Genomic DNA, 22,284 nt, shown 5'->3' on the forward strand with positions numbered 1-22,284 from the left:
GCAGGAAGGGAATATGACATTGCTTTAAGCAATCATTATTCTATACTTTCCAGCTCATTTCCCTGTCACTTTCCTTGTCACAAAAAGTCTGATTTTGGGGGGAAGCGGGTTTGTTGCTTAAGAGTGCCAAATCAACTTTAATTGTGCAATCTGAATTTGCCAGTATGTGATTGAATTCCACTCAAAAAAAGTGACTGTCTGGAAGCAACCTAAAGAGAGGTCATATGAAGGGGTGCAGAGAACAGCTAGTTTCTCATTTTGTTTCTTTTCTTATACTTTTTCTTAAAAAGCATTAGAAAAACCTGTTTCTTCCCAAAAATATAGTAATAAGATGATCAGACATCAAGATGCTATTGAGAATCATCTATAACCAACACAAGCAGAATGAAATGGAATAAAATCCATAGTCAGTAGAAGCAAGATAACATGCAGACAAGGATTATTAGTTTTGCTAATAATCATCTTTATCACCATCATTTGGTTCTTTAGAACCGCAGGCGAGATCAGACTCTCCGCTTTACATCATCCCTAGAAAATGGAAATACAAGAAAGAAAAATAAAATAATACTCCTAACATTAGTGAAAAGTATTCCACAGAATGTGGGCTTGTGCTGTCTCTCCATGTATCAGTCTTGGCAATGAAGAGAGAGAAACAGACAGACAGATGAGTGATGTGCATGTGCATGAAAGAGAGACAGACAGGTGATGTGCATGTGCCTCAGATAGCACATGGGTGACATCATGTGAAAGACAGAGAGAGAGAGATGGTATATGCACAACACAGAAAGATGACATGAGAAAGAGATGAGTGGGATAGGAAGAGGAAGAGATGGGTAACACCTAAGGCAGAGTGGGGAACCTTTTCTGGCTGGTAGGCCAAATTTTAATCTTCCCAACCTCTGGCAGTCTGAACTGAACAGGTGGCTGGGGTCACTAACCTGTTAATCACTTACATCATAGTGACATCAGTTGATGCTGCACTGCAAAGCCCCGGTTGCCCCAAGCTGCTCCTTTAGCCTCCAAAACATCCCACATTGCTTTTTGAGCCTCCAAACGTTTGTGTGTATTTTCACCCTTTTCTCTCCTTGTTGAATTTATAACTGAATGGAATTTAAATTAATAAGCACCAGAAACAAATGGCTCCATCCTGGATAACAGCCACCTCAAGAGACTTAAGTTTAGAGTTTTTTGTATTCTGCTTAATTAATATTTTTAATCTATATCTTTCTCTACTGCAGAAAGGCTTTTAAAAAATAGAGCCTCAGGACTACCCCAACTTTGAGAGAAAAAGTCATAATGGCCACCAATCACTGCACAATTGCATGAAGCCCCACTGAACGTAATAAGATTTCAGCTTGCAATAGTGGTCAATTCAGTGAGGCAGAGCCATGGAGCTGCCCTTCCCCCACCAGCATCATTGCAGCTTACCTAAATGAAGTTGCGGCAGGACAAGGCAGAATGGTGGCAAGGTCAGGGCTGCAGGGATGCCCAAGTGGAGCCAATCCAGGGTTGCTGCCAGTGTGTCTGCACCACTCCAACCTCATTGCCATCTTGCCCCATCCCAATCCCACAGTGATAAACTGAAGTGATGCCAGTGTTGGGAACGTGGCTTCACAATTCTTCCCTACCACATTGGCTACTACTGCCAGTGGCCAATATATTTTCTTAATAAGTATATGCTACACTGGACAGATTGTGAAACAAAGAACTTGGCTAACATTTGCTGAGGTTTTTTTAAAAAAAAAATAAAAGAGGAAAGACAATTGCTATTTTGCAAGAAGCCAGCAGTGAACTGTTTATGTTGGTCAGTCTTACCTGGTCCACCACCATGCGATTTGCATATACTTCTTCACTTCCATTAAGCATAGCAGAAAGTCTGGCTGCCGCAAAGAAGGTGGAGGGATTTGAGGTTTTCCTATATGCCTCAAATGGGGAATGTTGTTGAGCTGGAATAAACCATGTCATAGAAAAGCAATTAGTCATGCAGCATGAAGTGATGCCAGTTTTATTATGAGAAAGAAATAAAGAAAATTTATTACACCATCTTCTACTAAAACTGGCAACAAAAATATTGAAGCTATCTCATAATAAAACTGGCAATAATCTGCATCTAAATGTATCAGACCTTGGAACGCTTTGCATATACATACTTTTGATGAGTATAAGTAAACTGTTTTCTTTATAAGAGGAGCACACATCTTATGGTTTTATGTAAAGTGTTGCTGCTAATGGCTAATGGGAGTCAAGGATTTCACAAAAGAACCTTAATGCACCATTAATGATTGTGGTTGTTTTTTCTGAATGGGCAATTCACCTGCAAAAGTGGGCTCTGAAACTATTATTTGAGGTAGGGGGTAGCGGTGAAGCAAAAGACAGCCATGGGCAGTTTGAATTTTGATAGAAAAAGAAGAGACATTATTTATTTATAAAAATTGGTGAAATCTCAGTGATGTAAGGCACAGCATAAGGAATCCAGTGGTCCTTAGGGTATTTTGGACCTATATTGTTTAGGGCTTTAGAATTTTAATAAAAGAACCTTTAACCTGGCCCAACAGCAAGTCAGCAACCAGCACAGTTCTCTCAGCAAAGTACAAACATGTTGCCAATAACCTCCTCCTGAGCAGTCTGGCCACAGCATTCTGCACTAGTTGCAGCTTCTGGACAAGATACAAGGGCAGCCCCATATAAAGGGCGTGACAGTAATCAAGTATCAAGATTACCTACGCATGGACCACCATGGTCAAGTATCCCTGTCCAAGAATGAGCACAGTTGGCATAGCAGCTGAAGCTGGCAGAAGGCACTCCTAGCAACAGAAGTCATCTGAGCCTCTAGCAATAAAGATGGATTAAGGAGTAACCCCATGTTGTGAACCTGCTCCTGCAGAGGGAGTGCACCCCAGTCCAGAACAGGCAACTGATGTATCTCCAGACCTGAGAACCACCCACAAAGTCTCCTTAATTTATTCACCCTCATCCAGTCCATCTAATACAATCATGCTATTCCAAATATATACCATGTACAATATGCCTATCCAACATACAAAACTTAATATACATTTTTCAAGAGTTTCTTAACACTTCCATAAGCCCAAAAAGTTTTATTTTATTTTTAAATGAAAAAAATGAGTTAAAAAGGGAGATAGATGGGAGACATCTGTTGGATTCTAGTCATAAAACACTACACAACTTCCAAGTATTCCCAAATTACATCGTTTCAGCTGGTGATGCTATAGTATGGGGTTCCACAGGGGTCAGTTCTGTCCCCCATGCTGTTCAACATCTACATGAAACGGTTGGGTACGGTCATCCAACGTTTTGGAGTGCATTGCCATCAGTACACTGATGACATGCAGCTCTATTTCTCCTTCTCATCCTCTTCAGGTGAGGTTGTCAATGTGCTGAACCGGTGCCTGGCTGCGACAATGGACTGGATGAGGGCTAATAAACTGAGGCTCAATCCAGACAAGACTGAGATGCTGTTAGTGGGTAGTTCTTCTGATCGGATTGTGGATGTCCAACCTGTCCTGGATGGGGTTGCACTCCCCCTGAAGGAGCAGGTTCATAGCTTGGGGGTTCTCCTAGAACAGCCTTTCCCAACTAATGGGCCACCAGATGTTGTTGGACCACAACTCCCATCAGCCTCAGCCAGCATTGCCAATGGTCATGAAAGATGGGAATTGTGGTCCAACAACATCTGGTGGCCCACTAGTTGGGAAACGCTGTCCTATAACAATCTCTGTCACTTGAGGCTCAGGTAGCCTCGGTAGCACGGAGTGCCTTCTACCAACTCCGGTTGGTGGCCCAGCTATGCCCCTATCTGGACAGGGATAACCTGGCTTCAGTTGTCCATGCTCTGGTAACCTCCAAGTTAGATTACTGCAATGCACTCTACGTGGGGCTGCCTTTGAAGGCAGTTCGGAAACTGCAGCATGTGCAAAATGCAGCGGCCAGATGGGTAACAGGGACCAGGCGGTTCAAACATATAAAACCTTCTGGCCCACTTGCATTGGCTGCCTGTATGTTTCCAAGTCTGATTCAAGGTGCTGGTTTTAACTTATAAAGCCTTACACGGCTTGGGACCACAATACCGGGTGGAACACCTCTCCTGACATGAACCCACCCGTACACTATGCTGAACATCAAAGGCCCTCCTCCGGGTGCCTACTCCGAGGGAAGCTGGGAGGATGGCAGCAAGGGAGAGGGCCTTCTCAGTGGTGGCCCCCAAATTATGGAATGATATCCGTGACAAGGTGCGCCTGGAGGCAACACTGTTATTTTTTCGGTGACAGGTCAAGACTTCCTCTTCTCCCAGGCATTTTTTTTAACAGCATTTGAACAGCATGTGTTTTAATTTGCCTATCAGTTTTTATGGTTTTTAATTTTGTATGGTTTAAATTTGTATACTTGTTTTTAATGTTTTTAATTGTTGTAAACCGCCCAGAGAGCTTCGGCTATGAGGCAGTATATAAATGCAATAAATAAATAAATTCTCTGGGACAGTGATGGGGAGGTACAGTGAGGTCAGGAGAGCTCTCAGTTAGCATCAGCAGCCTGTGGGGCACACATCACCACCAAGCCACAGCTTCCCCAACCTCTGGCTGTTGGGTCGCCTCACCACAGCCAGGAGGGCTCCACTGCTGCTCTGTCGCCAGCGCCCCCATGCATATAACTACAATCCTATGTGTACTTACTTGGGAGTATGCTCTATTGAACTCAACGGTGCTTACTTCTGAATAAACATATGCATATAATTAACTTGTAAAAAAATTATGCATTTGTTTAAAAAAGACTCATCTTCAGCCAGCTGAAATGCAGCTTTTAGCTTTTAATTAGAAATGTAAAGAATCTTACAAAGAAGTTTTAACATTTAAACTGGTAGTTTTTGTAGTTAGTACCTTACAGTTCAACCTAGTAGTTTGAAATGTTAAATGACAAAAAGAAAGGATCCAGCCCCACCCTGCATTCCCTCAGCTAGAATCTCTCTTTGCTATGATTGATTAGCATGAATAACTGAGCAAACATTTCCAGGTGACAGGTTCAACTTCCTCTATCCACACATTTTGAGTTTCAGCTAATCACTAAAAGCATCATTACCATCTCTTCCATTCTCCATAGCCAGGAGGGCTTGTCACCATAACTTTTCCAGGCCTGGATAACAATCTGGTGGTTGCATTTTGGGCCAACTAGACGTTCAGGCTATCTTGAAAGGCAGCCTAAAGTAGACAGCAGTGCAGTAATCTAGCTTGGAACTAACTAGGGCATGCATGGGGAACCTGTGGCCCTCCAGATGTTGTTGGACCCCAACCACCATCAGCCCCAGCCAGCAGGGCCAATGGTCAAGAATGGTAGGAGCTGCACTCCAAGGACATCTGGAATGCCACAGATTTCCCATCCTTGAACTAGGGCATGGATAACCAAGGCCAGGTCAGATTTCTCCCAAAAAGACAACATCTGGTGAGTCAAGTGAAGCTAAAACCACCACCTGAATATCCACATAAAGTTTTAAGGAACACCCCAGACTGCATACCTGTTCCTTCAATACGGGAGTACAACCCCATACAAATAGGCTGAGAAACCTCCAGAATTTCTAACCAATAACACTTCTGTCTTGTCAGGACTAAGCTTCAGTTTGTTCACCCCATCCACTCCTGAACTGTTTCCTCCCCCCCCCAAATAGTTTGTCTTCTCCACTGCTTCCCTGGGACTAGATGTTGAGGATGATATGAAGAACATGCACTATGCACATTTTGATTGCACTTCAACCCAAACCACCAGGTGACTTAATATATTTGCATTTATTTGTTACAGTTAAAGATACTTCATGAGTAAGGTGCTAACCCCACATGGATTCTATAAGGGAAACTGTATATAATCCTGAGATCCATGGATGGAATGCTGCTTGTGTGAGAGGGCTTTCCGCTACCTCCTACTGCAGCCCCTTGTGTTCTTCCAAAAGCCAATCCTGAGGATCACGAACAATGTATGGTGTGGTGACTGGTGACAGAGGTGCAATTACAGGGGGAACCAGAGAAACAAAATGGGGACTTCCTCTTGTGTAAGCAGAAGTGCCTTCCACTCATACTGTCAGCACTTTGGATCCAACTTATTATATGGACCTTATTAAAACTGTTATACAAATTATTTATTATTGCATTTATGTTCCACGTCTCCTTCAAGGAGCTCAAGGTGGTATACATGACTCTCCTGCTCTCTGTTTTATCCTTGCAACAACCCTGTGATGCAGGTTAAGCTGAGAGTTGGTGACTGGCCCAAGGTCGCCTAGTGAGCTTCAAGGCTGGGTGGGGATTTGAACCCTGGTCTCCCAGATCCAGCACCCTGACCACTACTCCACACTACCTCTGTGTAGTTTGCACTGTTGCTAAACCAAGCGTTTGGGTTCACTAGGTCTCTCTTTTTGTTGTTGCTCATGTTTCAGTGTGCCAGCTAAAGAAACAGAGTAAGAATTAAAATCAACAGCCTGCCAGATTCTTCCACACTAGATGTCTTCCAAGGGAACTAAAGAGCCTGGTTTCCTGCTGTTCGTTGTCTGTGCAAAAGAAAGCTCTTTGTTGGAAAGAAGATTGCTTCCAGGATCTGTTTTGAAATTCAGCCAAGGTTTTGTGCCTTCTTGATCTTAGCTGTTCCAGGTTTTTGCATCACACGCAGGTGTGACAAAAGGATGTGAAAATACTACCATTGTCTTGTCTGCTTTTTCTGGCTGTACGTATTACAGAGTGGAGATTGAAGTAAATGTGGGGAAAATAACTTCAAAGGAAAAAGAGGTAGTCTAGCAGCAGTGATTGATACCCCCAATTCCTTCTCTACCAACTACTAAACACATTTTCTTTCATAGTTCATTCAGGATGTAACATAGCCAAATAAACAGCAAGCTTCCTTCTTAATTTGGCTGTGCAATGAACTCACTTTTTTTCTTTGGAGCAGGAACTTATACCTGTTATCAACTAGCCCATATTATTATTAAATTTAAAACTTCACAACAAGGGAGGATCAAGTTGTGGAAAATTACTTTTTTATCGCTGACCAAAAATCAACATATGGAAAAGTTTATTTTTCCAACAGGTTTGCTGTGTTGGCCAGGGGACCAAGCACCCCTCCTTCCCCTGAAGAACATCACATCAAGGGGGAGATCACACTGGCTCCATCTATTGGCCAGAGAGGCAGCAGCTGTAGGGAGCTTGCTTTGCCCCTGCCTTTAAGAAAACCACTTATAAATATTTTAAAATTAAGTAGTTCCCGAGTTTGCTTTTTCTTCCTCCCTCCCAATCCCTTTTTCCTTTTGTGTTTGTCTTTTTTAGACAATAAGCCTAAGGGCTAGCTGGCCTTGTAGGCCCCTTCCAACTCTACTATTCTATGTTTCTATGACAGCAAAGACCATCTTATTGCCACTTATCATAGGATGCTCTGGGAGCCCTTTTTAGCTGAAGAATGGTGTAAAAACACTTTAAATAAGTAAATACGATCAGTTGTACAGCTAACACAACAAAGGATATCATTCAACCAGAGTTAAGCACTTTTAAGCACATGCTTACAGTAACTCTCCTAACTGAAATCAGTGGGGCTCTAGGACTAACTGGATGAGATAATAACGATCCTTGCTTGAATTTTCCATCTCTTTTTCATAGCAGCTGCAAGGGGCTATTAAGATCAAGATCAGTGTCATTCACAATGACACCCACACAGCAGCTACTGTATTTGTCCCATAGGAGAAATGCATATGTATCACAGTCTCCCAGATCTTCATCCTCTTGTCTAGTTAGATCCTTAGAAATGTTTAACGTCAGGAAGTTTTCTGAAGCTGTTTAGCAGTAGGATTCTATTCCTATGAATGGGAGAACAAACAGGGATCTATTTTCAGCTGCAAAAAATTTTTTTACTGGTATAAAGTAGGAGAACAGTGATATGTTTAGATATGAAGATGGAATGCAGATAAATATGAGGCTGAACCGAAAGCAGAGTGTGGGGCTGGTGCAAGCTTCTGTCCCTGCCACCGCTCCTCCTGCAGCTCTTCCAAGGACCAGGCAACCCTGCTGAATGAGGAGGGTTGTGGCTCAGAGGGCTGAAGGGGGGGTTCCCAAAGATTGGATAGAGGTAACTTGGAGTTTTCTCTGGATAAAACCCATGACATTCACTGTATGCAGCCCATGGAACTTAGTATAGCAATATCTGGATATCTTTTTGCATTTAGAAAATGTAAAAGACAAATCCACCAGATTCAGATCCTGCATACAGAAATCTTCACTTGTTACAATATTGTCCCTGATGTTCCTATACTCCTTTCACAATGAAAGCATATTTTAAACCACAGAAAGAAACATTCTGTCAAATTCCATTTTGACTTTTTAAAAAAATTGTTGAATTTTTATAGAGCCAATCTAGTAGTTTAAGGTGGTAAACAAACAAAAATACAAACAGATGCATTCACACTATAAAATAATGTAATCACAACAACCAAAAGACTTTATCTTGTTAACATAAGCCAACAGGATAAAGCCAGCATGAAACTAACCAGAATCTAGAAACAACATCAACCTTTCCCTTAGAGTAGTCATATAATAGAGTTAATAAGTGATCATGTACTAAGTATCGCAATAAATCAAGATTTGAGCTAACGGTGAGATGCTGGGCATGAAGGTTGTATGTAGTTTTCCTTCTAGAAATGACTTTGCAAGTATAATTATTATTTTTAAAAAAATTAAAATGCTAAAGCCAGAGACCTCCCTTCTTTTAGCTTGTATCACCCAAAAGGCTGCAGCCTCATACAAATTTGAGTTGTTGAGAAAGAAACTTGCTTTAGAAATGTGAACAGTACAGTCAGCATTAAAAGGCATTTGCAGTGCCTCATCCCACATAATGACTTCATAAGCAAGTCCACAGACTACATTATTCATGAAGTAATTGCAAACATCATTTGGCAACTTTAATGTGAGAAGCTGCAAGTGCTCTTTCTCTGCGTGAAGTCTGTGCTGTTTGCCCACATGCTGAAAATTCCACTAGCCCTCCGGATTTCTGGGGATGTCCAGTTATGTTGTGGGGAGAATTTTACTACAAGAGTGGATAACATAAACCACTGACTTTCTACATGTTTCAATGCTCACTGCAGGAAGTTATCATTTGGTATTTAACAGTTGTCTCTTGTCCATCCTGTGTCTGACCCACTAGTTTTGGGGACTACTATTAACTAAGCAGAAAATGTTGGAATGCCTGTTAACATACAAGGCTGGTCCCAAACACAAAGAAGTCTTGACATCATATTACACATGCATGATCTTTCAGTTTGCTACATGTTCTTTACTCACTGTTGAATGAGTACATTATTAAAATGTACGTAAACAATAGCACAAGAGTAATAGTATATAATGCCTTTATTCGAACCAACTGAAACAGGGATGGGTAGCCTGTGGTTCTCCAGATATTCTTGGACTCCAACTCCCATCAGCCCTGCCAGGATGGCCAGTTGTCAGGGATGATGGGAGTTGGAGTCCACATCTAGAAGGGCACAGGTTCCCAACCTCAAACTAAAAGGTCACAAAGTGAGCAAGCTTTTGATTTCCCTTTCAAGAACTCATCTTCATGAGGGAGGATATTAAGCAAAAACAAACAACAGGGCGGGGGAAGAGAAATACCTAAGCATGGTGGAAAATCTGCCTGTTTGTAAGCAGCAATCTCAAGACGGTATACAGGAAGTATTATCATTAGGTTAGACTTTACTAGCCACTATGGCTAAATTCTTCCTCCACTGTCAGAGGCAGTATACCTCTGAATGCCAGTTGCTGGAAGTTCCAAGTGGGTCCTGCTTGTGAGTTTCCCATGAGCATCTGGTTGGCCACTGTAAGAACAGTGCTGGACTAGATGGGCCACTGGCTTGATCCAGCAGGCTCTTGTTGTATTCTTATGAACAACTTACAAAAAATATTTCCGTTTTCAACAAGATATCACCCTTCCATTAACTTTTGGGTTTCCCCCCTAATAGCTACTTGCTATTCATGTGTATTTTATTTATTTATTTGTAAACATATTTGTATACTGCTATTTCATTTCAAAAATCATCAAATCTGTTTGCAACAAATAAAAACCTTATAATTAAAAACCATTAAAAACACAATAAAAACATGGTCAACTACTGCAAAGAGGCATCTTAACTGCCTGAGAAAGCCTGGCAAACAGAAAGGTTTTCAGCAGGCGTTTAAAGGTTAAAACACAAGGTGCCTGCTGAATCTCTGTTGGCAGAGCATTCCAAAGGACTAGGCCAACACAGTGAAGGCTCGATTTCGTGTTAAATGAGCCTCGCCAACTTAGGGGATAACGAGCGCTGCTCCTGTAGATAATCCCGGAGATCAAGCTGTAATATAAGGGTTCAGGCAGTCCCTAAAGTACTTTTGATATCTGGAGAATATCACATGCAGCCATTACATACAGGGATCCTGGATCTGGAAGAACATGACCTTCTACAGTGTAAAGATGCAGATATTCTTTATGTCCTCCAGCAACTAGGCAATACTCCATTCTGCCTGTACCGACTTATAACCTAGCACATTACCAAACGTTAATCTCTAGCTTTGTTAAAATGACTACCATCCTTTCTTTTCTTCTTTCTCTCTGCCTTACAAGGAAATAATGTGTTCAACTTAATGCTGAATAACTGCTGACTTTTATATTTTCAAAATGACAGCAACCATGATGCTTTTTTGTCACCACAGTGCTTGATGCAACCTGAACTCTTGTTTTGTAAGGTTTTGCAAAAACGTTTGGTTCCTGGAATTACTTATTTATTCAAATATTCCATACTCTTTCCTGGTGGCTCATGCTAAACAACTGTAAGTGATTTATTTATGAAGCTTTCATGCACAAGAAAATATTATGTGAAATAGGAACACTTATTTAGTAGAAAACTCTAATAAGAAGAGCAATACAAACATGAAGTGTGCTTAAGACCCAGTGATTGACATAGGAATGCCATGACCAACGTAACAACAATTCTCAACTGCACAAAAATAACCCTTCCTCATTTGAAGGCTATGAATTTGGGGATAGGACATTCAGTAATTTGGGGGCACAGGTGAAAAATGTCTCATAGGCCAAGCGGACCATTTGTATGGCATCTTTACTTTCTTTTAATTTACTTATGAGGTTGTTTTTTTACTTTCTGTCATAATGTAGTATGATTTGGGGGAGGAGAAATAGCAGTACTCAGGAGGTAACTGGTTAGAGAAGCTCTGCCACCACCTATGGAAATGACATCTTAAAAAAAATAAAGTAAAAGAAACCAACGAAGTCATCAAAAAGCCATACATTTTTAGAAAAAAATTGCCTCTCCTCACTCCTCCCCCATCCTGGTTTCAGAGGGCTCCTTCACCCGCACTTTCCAATTTTCAGTGGAAAGTTTCCATAGAGATTTTTTCTGACTCATCACTAACTGGATCATTTTAAACATTCTTGAAATGCAAAGGCCAGCAGAGCTCTTTGAGAATCAAGTTGCAAGCATCTTTTAATAAAGGAGTAACTCAATAGTTGGAGAATCATAAGAAACCTATGGTTTTTATTGGTATCTCTTCAAAGCTGAAATCACTGACAATTCCATTGCATTTTGGCAGCTAAGTGTCTATAAGCAGATTTCTTAGACTTTTTAATACACTAGGAATTATTTCACAAAGAATAGCTCACTAAGTTCCCAATGTGCATAAATAACTTAAGACTAATAGCGTAACTAGAAAGGTATTTCAAGACTTCAGCAAACTCGCAGGACAGCACAATTAATTACATATTGACTCCATCAGTTATTTATTTCTACCAAGAAACACAATGCAGTTTAAAAAATGACAAAGCAACATCTAACATACAAGTTATAAATCACATTCCTACAGTTCCACAAATTCCTTTAAGCATGACTCTGGCACAATCATGACTCACAGAATGTACTTTATCTACATTCCAGGGAAATCAATAGCAAGATCCACGCTTCAGTCAAAACATACTCAGTTATTTATCTATCTCTGCTTACAGACACAAAAATCTTCAATCGTGGAAGCAAAACCAAGGCAAACAGGATTTTCAGTACATGTGGCTTTAGCAGCATCTGGATGCTTGCTGTTGAAATTCTGGATAAAATGGACAGTGGTCTTATCCAGCAAGACAATTCTTATGTTTATAAGAAGTTGTTGTGAGGTTAGAAGAAATCCTCTGTATACTTTAGCCCTAATTGTACATATTTACACATGCTACAGTTGGTTGTGCATCCTGTGTTCCATACATTTATGGAACATATGTATGTACACACACAATGCAGGGAGAATGGAGATCCGCTATTGTAGTTATGATGAATGATATGCTCTAAATTTAAACCAAGGGTAGGGATGCTGAATAATCAACAGGGGAATACACTGACTAACCGAGATGAAATAAAAGGAAGATGGAAGCAATACACTGAAGGACTCTATAAAAGAGATGCCAGGATGACAGATTCATTCACGGAGGAACAGTATGATGAAGAACCAGAAATTTTAGAATGTGAGGTGAAAGTTGCTATTAAAATACTTGGAAGAAACAAATCACCAGGAACAGATGCCACACCAATAGAGTTGCTACAAGCTACTGAGACTGAATCTGTCAAAATTTTGACAAAAAATTGTCAACAAATATGGAAAACTAAACAATGGCCCACAGACTGGATGCATTCAATATACATCCCAATTCCAAAGAAAGGAGGTCCCAGGGAATGCAGTAATTATCGAACGATTGCCTTAATATCCCATGCAAGTAAAGTAATGCTCAAGATTCTACAACAAAACTCTTACCATATATGAAGCTATAAATGCCAGATGTCCAAGCTAGATTTAGAAAGGGAAGAGGCACCAGAGATCATATCGCAAACATACGTCAGATAATGTAATGGAGCAAGGAATTTCAGAAGAAAATCACCCTGTGCTTTATAGATTACAGCAAAGCCTTTGACTGTGTAGATCATGAAAAACTATGGAATGCTTTAAAAGAAATGGGGGTGCCACAGCATCTGATTGTCCTGATGCGCAACCTATACTCTGGACAAGAGGCTACTGTAAAGACAGAATATGGAGAAACCGATTGGTTTCCAATCAGAAAGGGAGTGAGACAGTGGTGTATTTTAAATAATAATAATAAATAATAAATTTTATTTTTCAGCCGCCTATCTGTCCGGGTTAGGGACACTCTAGGCGATGAACAACAGAATAAAGCAATACATATACATCAACATAATCAAATTTTAAGCTAAAGAAACCATCTCTTAATTCAATTATAACATAAATTAATCTGTCCCAATCTTGTAGGCCTGCCTGAACAGCCAGGTCTTCAAGGCTCGGCGATAGCTGGACAAGGAGGCAGCATGTCTGAGATCAAAAGGGAGGGAGTTCCAGAGGGTGGGGGCCACAACAGAGAATGCCCTCTCTCTGGTCCGCACCAGCCTAGCTGTTCTCACCGGTGGGACCGAGAGAAGGTCTTGCGAGGCTGATCTCGTCAGGCGGCACAATCGGTGATTCTGGAGGCGTTCCTTCAGATATACTGGGCCGAAACCGTATAGGGTTTTAAAGGTCAACACCAACACCTTGAATTTGGCCCGGTAGACAACTGGTAACCAGTGAAGATCTAATAACACTGGGGTGATATGCTCCCAGCGACGGCTATGCGTAATCAAGCGTGCCGCCGCATTCTGTACCAGCTGTAATTTCCGGACCGTTTTCAAGGGTAATCCCACGTAGAGCACATTGCAGTAGTCTAAGTGAGAGAAGACCAGGGCATGTATCACCTGAGGGAGCAGGTGAACAGGAAGATAGGGACGCAGTCTCCGTATCAGATGTAATTGATACCAAGCTGCCCGGCTCACTGCTGTAATCTGAGCCTCCATGGACAGCTGGGAGTCAAGTATGACCCCAAGACTACAGACCTGGTCCTTCAGGGGTAAACTTACCCCATCAAGCATCAGGTCAGTAATTCCTAATTTCCTTTTATCTCCCACAAGTAATACCTCAGTCTTGTCAGGGTTCAGCTTCAGCCTATTCTCTCCCATCCATCCACTTACGGATTTCAGGCACTTGGACATGGTGTTCACAGCCAACTCTGGTGAGGACTTAAAGGAGAGATAGAGCTGAGTGTCATCTGCATACTGATGGCGCTGCAACCCAAAACTCCTGATGATTGCTCCCAGCGGTTTATCATCCTATTTATTTAATCCATACGCAGAACATATCATACGGAAAGTAGGGTTGGACCAAGAGGAAGGAGGCGTGAAAATTGGAGGGAGAAATATCAATAATTTAAGATATGCAGACGTACTACTAGCAGAACCAGTAATGATTTGAAACGAATGGTGATGAAAGTTACAGAGGAAAGCACAAAAGCAGGACTACAGCTGAATATCAAAAAGACTAAAGTAATGACAACAGAAGATTTATGTATCTTTAAAGTTGACAATGAGGACATTGAACTTGTCAAGGATTGTCAATAGCTCGGTACAATCATTAACTAAAATGGAGACAATAGTGTACAAATAGGAAGAAGGCTAGGACTGGGGAGGGCAGCTGTGAGAGAACTAGAAAAGGTCCTCAAATGCAAAAATGTATCGCTGGACACATTAATTCAGACCATGGTATTCCCGATCTCTATGTATGGATGTGAAAGTTGGACAGTGGAAAAAGCAGATAAGAGAAAAATAAATTCATTTGAAATGTGGTGTTGGAGGAGAGCTTTGTGCATACCATGGACTGCGAAAAACACAAATAATTGGGTGTTAGAACAAATTAAACCAGAACTATCACTAGAAGTTACAATGATGAAACTGAGATTATCATACTTTGGACACATCATGAGAAGACATGATTCATTAGAAAAGGCAATAATGCTGGGAAAAAGAGAAGAGAGTAGAAAAAGAGGAAGGCCAAACAAGAGATGGACTGATTCTATAAAGGAAGCCACAGACGTGAACTTACAAGATATGAACAGAGTGGTTCATGACAGATGCTCTTGGAGGTCACTGATTCATAGGGTCACCATAAGTCATAGTCAACTTGAAGGCACACAACAACAACAAATATATTACCTATAAAGCCCTAAGTGATTTGATACCAGTATGTTTGAATGGTTGCATTCTGCCTCCTAAGCCTCCCATCCTAATTTTTTTCAGAGGTCCTGCTTTGCATCCAGTTATCACTGGAGGATGCAGAACAAGGGCTTTAGATTGGCCTCTCTTTATTGTCATATTGACAAAAAAAATTGTTCCACTGCACCTTTGGTTTAGTTGCTCCCTCCCTCGGCAGCCTTTTATTATTTTAATATCTGGTTTCTTGTTTATGTTTTGAGACACTGCGGAGGCTGAAAGGTAGAATATAAATTATAGGAGGAAGGGCAGAATATAACTTTAATAACAAATAAAAATGAATGAATAATTATTAAAATTATATAAGCTTGTTTGCAACATTTTCATATTTTGCACTTGCCACTAGGCAAGAAGGTTCTTTAACATCCGCCTACAATTACTGTGCAGTAGTATTTGCAGAAAATACAATGAATACATTTTAAATATATCAAATACATAATGAATACATCTTTGTACCTAATTTCAAACAAATCAACCACAGGAAAGATGCATCCTAAGGAAGCGCAAGCTGCTGTGATTCCATAGACTAGAAAATGAGACAGAAGCAGGAAAAGTGCACTAAAGGGGAAGGGAGAACAGCAGCTCTTTAGGACGACATGGATTCCATTCGACTGATACCCAAACAATGGTTAATCACAGCTCTCACTTTACTCATTGGCTAAACCACTGAAAGGTGGGAGCAGCCAGGCTTGCCCATCTTACAGAAATCACTTAGAAGGGTGCCTGTACATTTTTCATCAAACTTGCTTTCTAGGAGGCTAGAGACTTACTTTAAAAAAAGAGAAAAGAAAAATCAGAGTATGGGGGCCCTATTGGCTGTGGGCCTGATATACATCTGTACCCCCTGCACCCACTTCTCAGGGGCCTTGCACATATCTATAACTGAATCTATTTTAATTGTTTTTATTGTGAAATTGTATCAAGATGTTTTATTCAAGATGTATGGGAAGTGATTCATAAATGTAATCAAATACATCACACAGCGCAACAAAAAAAATTTTTTTTAGTTGTCAAGGATGTTTGAATGACTTTAGGGTATTTTGGGGGTGCTAAATCCAAAAATGACATTAGTTTTGCCGAATTGGCTCTAGTTTTTGAGATAATGGATACCCCTCAAATGATGATTGTACCCCAATACAACCTGTAGCTGCTGACATATGCAGCAGGGTTTGGTCTGTCTTTTTACTCTTGAACATTGTTTTGCAAGTTTATCCATTGCATATAATATCATATTGATAATTTTTTTTTTTTTTGAAGAGGAATATGAGTTCGTCACGAAGAGGCTGCTTAAACAATCCTAATGCATTCTGCTACATTTGTGGCGAACAGGGCCGGTTCCAAAGGGCAGCCAGGTTGGGCACTGGCCCGAGGGTCCCGCAGCTCTAGGAGCCCCTGGGGGGCCCTCCGCTCCCCTTCTGCGATCCCACGGATCGCAAGACGAGCTTCCGAACTGCCCGCCATCCCCCGCCATCCCCAGCGCTTCACCTACCTTTCTCTGCTGTTCGCGTGCTGCATGCCATCAACCAAGATGGCAGCAAAGGCTTCAGTCCCTTACAGAAACCTCGGCCGCCATCTTTATTGATGGCAACCCTGCACAAACAGCAGAGAAAGGTAGGTGAAGCGCTGGGGATGGCGGGGGATGGCGGGCGGTTCGGAAGCTCGTCTTGCGATCCACGGGATTGCAGAAAGGAAGCAGAGGGGCCCGGGGCAGGCTAATGCCCAAGGGCCCCCGCATTCCTGGAGCCAGCCCTGGTGGCGAATACACTCTGCAAAAACAAAGAAAAAAATCACTGACTTTGTAAAACAAGCATATCTTGCTTATTTTGGAGTGAAGCTTGGAGATCAAGATAAGTCTTGGGTTCCCCATAAGGTTTGCAAAACCTGTGTAGAGTGCCTACGACAGTGGAAAAATGGAGAAAGGAAACGTTTAAACTTTGGTGTGCCTATGGTGTGGAGAGAGCCGCAAAACCATCACAATGATTGTTATTTTTGTGTTGTGAATGTGAAAGGCTTCAATCGCTACAAGAAACATAAGTGGGAGTATCCTGATTTGGGCTCAGCAAGGCGACCTGTGCCACACAGCGAAGACGTTCCCATACCATTGTTTACCTCACTGCCTGACCTTCCATTGTCAGATGTTGAAGAAATCAGAGCTTGGAAAAGTTACTTTTTTGAACTACAACTCCCATCAGCCCAATCCAGTGGCCATGCTGGCTGGGGCTGATGGAAGTTGTAGTTTAAAAAAGTAACTTTTCCAAGCTCTGGAAGAAATGCTGGACGTGGAGTGTAGCCCTGGAAGTGGATATGAAGAAAGCTTTTCAACACCTGAGCAGTTCTCCCAAAAGGAACTCAATGATCTGATATGAGACCTCAGTCTGTCAAAGCAAGCATCTGAACTTTTAGCATCCAGGCTAATGGAAAAGAACTGTCTACAGCCGGAAGCTAACATAACAGCTTATCGGACAAGAGAGGAGGGACTTCTTCCATACTTCAGCCAAGATGAAGAACTTGTATACTGCAATAACATTCCTGGACTTCTTCTCCAAATGGGACTACTGGAATATCGACCAGAAGATTGGCGGCTTTTTATAGACAGCTCCACCAGAAGCTTGAAATGTGTTTTATTGCACAATGGTAACCGCTATGCATCTCTTCCAATTGCTCACTCAACAAAACTTAAAGAAGAATATGAAAATATCAAAATGGTCTTGCAGAAGCTCTGCTATCATGAGCACCAGTGGTCTATTTGTGTTGATCTAAAGATGGTGAACTTCTTGCTTGGGCAGCAAAGTGGATACACGAAGTACCCTTGTTTCATCTGCTTGTGGGATAGTAGGGCAAAGTGAGATCATTGGGAAAAAGTGACATGGCCTTCAAGGGAACACATGACTGTAGGTGCAGCGAACATCATTAACAAGCCATTGGTTGACAGAGAAAAAATCATTCTCCCACCACTCCATATCAAGCTTGGACTGATGAAGCAATTTGTTAAGGCCTTGGACAAAGATGGTAATTGCTTCAAATACATTTGTAGATCGTTCCTTGGACTGACTATGGAAAAACTAAAAGCAGGAATCTTTGATGGTCCTAAAATTCGGAAACTCATCAATGATTTGAATTTCACTAAATTTATGAATGCTGTTGAAGCTTCTGCCTGGTGCAGTTATGTCTCAGTTGTCAAGAACTTCTTGGGTAACCACAAAGTAGACAATTATGAAGAATTGGTGCAAAACATGCTCGGTAACTTTAAACATTTGGGTACTAATGTGAGCATAAAGGTACACTATCTCCATAGCCACTTAGACAGATTTCCGGATAATCTTGGTGATTTTAGTGAAGAACAAGGGGAGAGGTTCCATCAGGATATAAAGGTGATGGAGGAAAGGTATCAAGGCAGATGGGACAGACACATGATGGCAGACTACTGCTGGAGCCTCCAACGTGATTGTCCTGATGCCACACATAAAAGAAAATCGTACACACAGCGTTTTTCTATGCATTAATTGTGATTATCTGAATCAGCTTACTTTGTTTTAATGTTATTGTACTGAATACAATGCCATTAGGTATTTCATGTGTTTACTTTTGTATGATCTGAGACAGTTTCCATGTCATTTGTGAGTAGGCTATGCCTGACCATTAAATTTTTTGAATTTGTTTTTCAATGGGGGGGGATCCATTATCTCAAAAATTAGAGCCAATCTAGCAAAACCGATACCATATTCGGAATCAGCGACACAAAGTTACCCTAAAATCGATCAAACATCATTGGCAATAAAATTAGTGTTGACCAGTGTAATGAATACATCTTTGTATGTATGATACAATACCTTTATAAGAATCACAAACTGTTCTTCCATATGAGGCAAAGACAGGTTTTTTCAGTGCATGCATGTTAATAATTCAGTAATGAATAAAAACAAATGAGCAAATTAGGAACCAGGAAGGAATATGACTAATTCCCACTTGGCAAATAGTTTCCCAATAGCTTCCCAGAATTGCCTCCAGTACTCTGAGCATGGATTAATATATAACTTGAAGAATTAAAGCTATTAAATCAAAAAGGGAAGGAATCCTGAATATTAATCACACTATCAGCTTGGACTAGACATAGAACCATCAGATCCATACTGGATGAAAAAGGTACATAAATCTGGTCTTTGACCTGCCTATTGTTTCCACTGCCACAGAAAACCCAAAACTATCAGAAAATGGGTCTGACACAAAATTATTCAACTATATTCAACTATTCTTCTTTCTAAACAACAGGCCAACAATGACATGACATATTGCATGTGAAATGCTTTGAACATTCTCAAGTACTATGAGATTGCTAGCTATTTTTTTTACATCAGCCTTCCCCAATCTGGTGCCCTCCAGATGTTTTGGCTGCACTGGCTGGGGCTAGTGGGAGTTGTTGTCCTAAACACCTGAAGGACACCAGGTTGGGGAAGGCATTGTGCAGTAACTTTTACATGATCAACATAGTAACAAAACACCAGCCCTATCTAGTCTACAAAGCAAGAGCAGACTGAGGGCTTTCCTGTGTTTTACAGAAAGCATTATCTGTTCGAGTATGGGCCTACTGTGTTTTTCCCACCTGGAGGTAATCTTTATGTAGAAAAGGCCCTGAACACGTTTGTGTGAAGGACATGGAAGTTTTGCTATTGTTGCATACCTATGGCATTGCACCTCGGGAAATCTAATATGGCAGTCATCAGCAGACAGATTAGGAAAAATGCACAAAAAAGAAATTTTAGAAGTGATGCTCAGCTAATCCTCAATTAGAAAGTTCAAATTTAACAGTGGCAAAAGCAAAAGTATTTGACTGGCAGTTTCCTCCCTGGCAGGGTAGAGAGAAAGGGCAAAGGCAAATTAGAGCAAAAGAGCAGGAGGAGGACTACACACATTACTGACATTCTTTCCTTGAGAAATCAGACCTAGGGCGCTACCAGGTGACTTATTTATTGAACATTCATCTCAATTTGGCTACTTAAAGAGCATTCACATTCTGGTTTGTTTGTGAGCAGGTTAGATGATATTCTATCAAAACAAGTGCTATCTTACTTTCCACTGCACAAATCCTAAACAGCCTGGGAGGAGTGTTATCTCAAGAATCACCTCCTCCCATATGAGCCTGCCAAAGATCTGCAGTCAGTTATTGAGTCCCTCCTCATTGTCCTTTTGGCAAGAGAAGTGCAGCTAGTGGGGGCAAGAGAATATGGCCTTTCAGCAGTGGCACCTAAGTTGAGAATAGCCTTCCAAGAGAGATTCATCAGGTTCCCTTCTTTGCCTGTGTTTAAATGGGCTTTTGAGAATATTTTATTCCAATTGGCATTTTTAGTTCAGTCTTTGATATGTTTTTCATTTGCTACTATTGAAATGGTTTTCATTATGTTGTTTTATGATTATGTTTTCTGGCTGTTTGTTTTGTTAATTTTAAAAAAAATTGTTTTGATTTATATTTTTATTGCAAACCTCCCTGAATTTATCATACAAAGACAGGGTATAAATATAAATTACTTCAGTGTCTCCAAAAGATATAGCAAAATAGCTTTCCAGAAAGAGAGATTTACTCAAATTCCCTCCAAGCCTCTGAACATGTGGAAGACACAAGTTCTTCCATACAAGACTGATTTACCAAACCAGAAGCAAACAGGAAAGGATTAAGAATGAACTCACTGTGTGTTGGGGGGTGGGGAATTTAAAGGAATTGGGTATTTTATTTCATATTCCCTATTTCCCAAAGAGGTAAGAAGCTCTGAAACAGCTTTGTAGAGGCAGTTTCCTTTTTTTAAAAAGAACGATTATTATTTCTAGAGTGCCTACATTACTGAGGTGCTGCACATAAGTAAAAAAAAAGGCATAGGACCTATCTTCAGGTTTGTAGTCTCAAAGACAGGACACATGAGACAAGATGAGTGGAAGGAAAAAGTAAAAGAGGGAGTTCTGTTTGAGAATGCCCAAACAAGAGGTGAGATGTTAGCTGGCACTGACATCCAGTTAGGGTTAGGCTGATCTTCCTTTGCTGGAAGGCCTGGCACTAGCCATCATAGAGGCCAGGCACTGGCCAAGGGCCCCTCACTGGACCGGCTGTGCCATAATTAACTCCCCCTCCCAATCAGGCCTCCAACATGCTTTTTAGCCGTTTTTCAATTTCACAGATGCAGTCTGGGGCACTGCATTTTGGGTAACCTAAGATGGCAGGCAGCCACCATGGATGGGAGCCAAGCTTAACTCCTATTAAAAAGTGCAACTGTCCATCCACCACTGAAGCTTGTTTAGGGGCCCGGTGGAAGGAAGTGGCAGAGAAAGCATGTGGGTACAACTACCACAAGCAGAACTGGGTCCTGCCCCGGTTGGGGGGGCACTGTTAGCACTGTGCCAAGGGCCCATGAAGTCTTTGCTAGCCCTGCTTGCTGGTCTTCTTAAGATGAGTGTAGCGAAGCTACGTGGCAGCCTCTGCTCCTTCAACCAGTAATAAGAGCCAGTGTCTCCTCAGCACTCAGGGAATCTGACACTTGGAGGGTTGCTTTTGCTGGAAAGAAGGAGTAACAAGCTCTCTGGTCATGCCCAGGGCGATGACTGGGGCCGCTTGCTAGTCATCTCCTGACTGTGCACAACTTTTCTGTGATCTATATATATTGCATGTATTTACATATGTGTAAAAGAGCAGTTACTGCTAGGGATATGCAAGAATTCTGCTGAATTTGGTTTTAGTACCAGATTTTTCAATGGTCTGCATGTTCCCCATCTTTGTGGAGTGTTCCTGTTTGCTCCAAACTTCAGTGGCTTTTCCCACACCAGATTTCCCCTCCCCTCAAATATTCCCTCGTATACAGTGTTCTTTTATTGATTTTACTCACAGCACAGCAGTACAGGTATCTCTCTTGCCCCCCTCACCATCACCTCCACCCCAATTATCCAAGTTCCAAGAGGGATGAAGCACGCCAAGCCTATAATAGAGATTAAAAGGCAAGCCTAGTCCCATGTTAAGGACTTGCCAAAGAGGAAATTGGGGATGAGGAGGCACTGAACGCTTCTTTCCTCCTTTTCTTTTCCAGAGGAAGATAGCCAGTCTCTGCTTGCTAACCAGCTTCAGTCACAGTGGAAGGGGAGGAGGAGGGGGGAGCGAAGCT

General features: G+C 41.4%; 1 protein-coding gene across 5 annotated transcripts in view; it reads right to left on the reverse strand.

Moving 5' to 3' along the window:
* The window catches only part of ARHGEF28 (Rho guanine nucleotide exchange factor 28), a 244,137-nt gene that overhangs the window by 87,954 nt on the left and 133,899 nt on the right, over positions 1 to 22,284 (reverse strand). For all 5 annotated transcript variants that reach the window (XM_061621010.1, XM_061621004.1, XM_061620991.1 and 2 more), the window contains one exon: positions 1,816 to 1,946. In XM_061621010.1, the coding sequence (XP_061476994.1) occupies positions 1,816 to 1,946 (131 nt within the window). The remainder of the gene's footprint in view (positions 1 to 1,815; positions 1,947 to 22,284) is intronic.

The sequence above is a fragment of the Rhineura floridana genome, chromosome 1 (genome assembly GCF_030035675.1).
Source record: "Rhineura floridana isolate rRhiFlo1 chromosome 1, rRhiFlo1.hap2, whole genome shotgun sequence".
In the NCBI taxonomy this organism is placed as follows: Eukaryota; Metazoa; Chordata; class Lepidosauria; order Squamata; family Rhineuridae; genus Rhineura; species Rhineura floridana.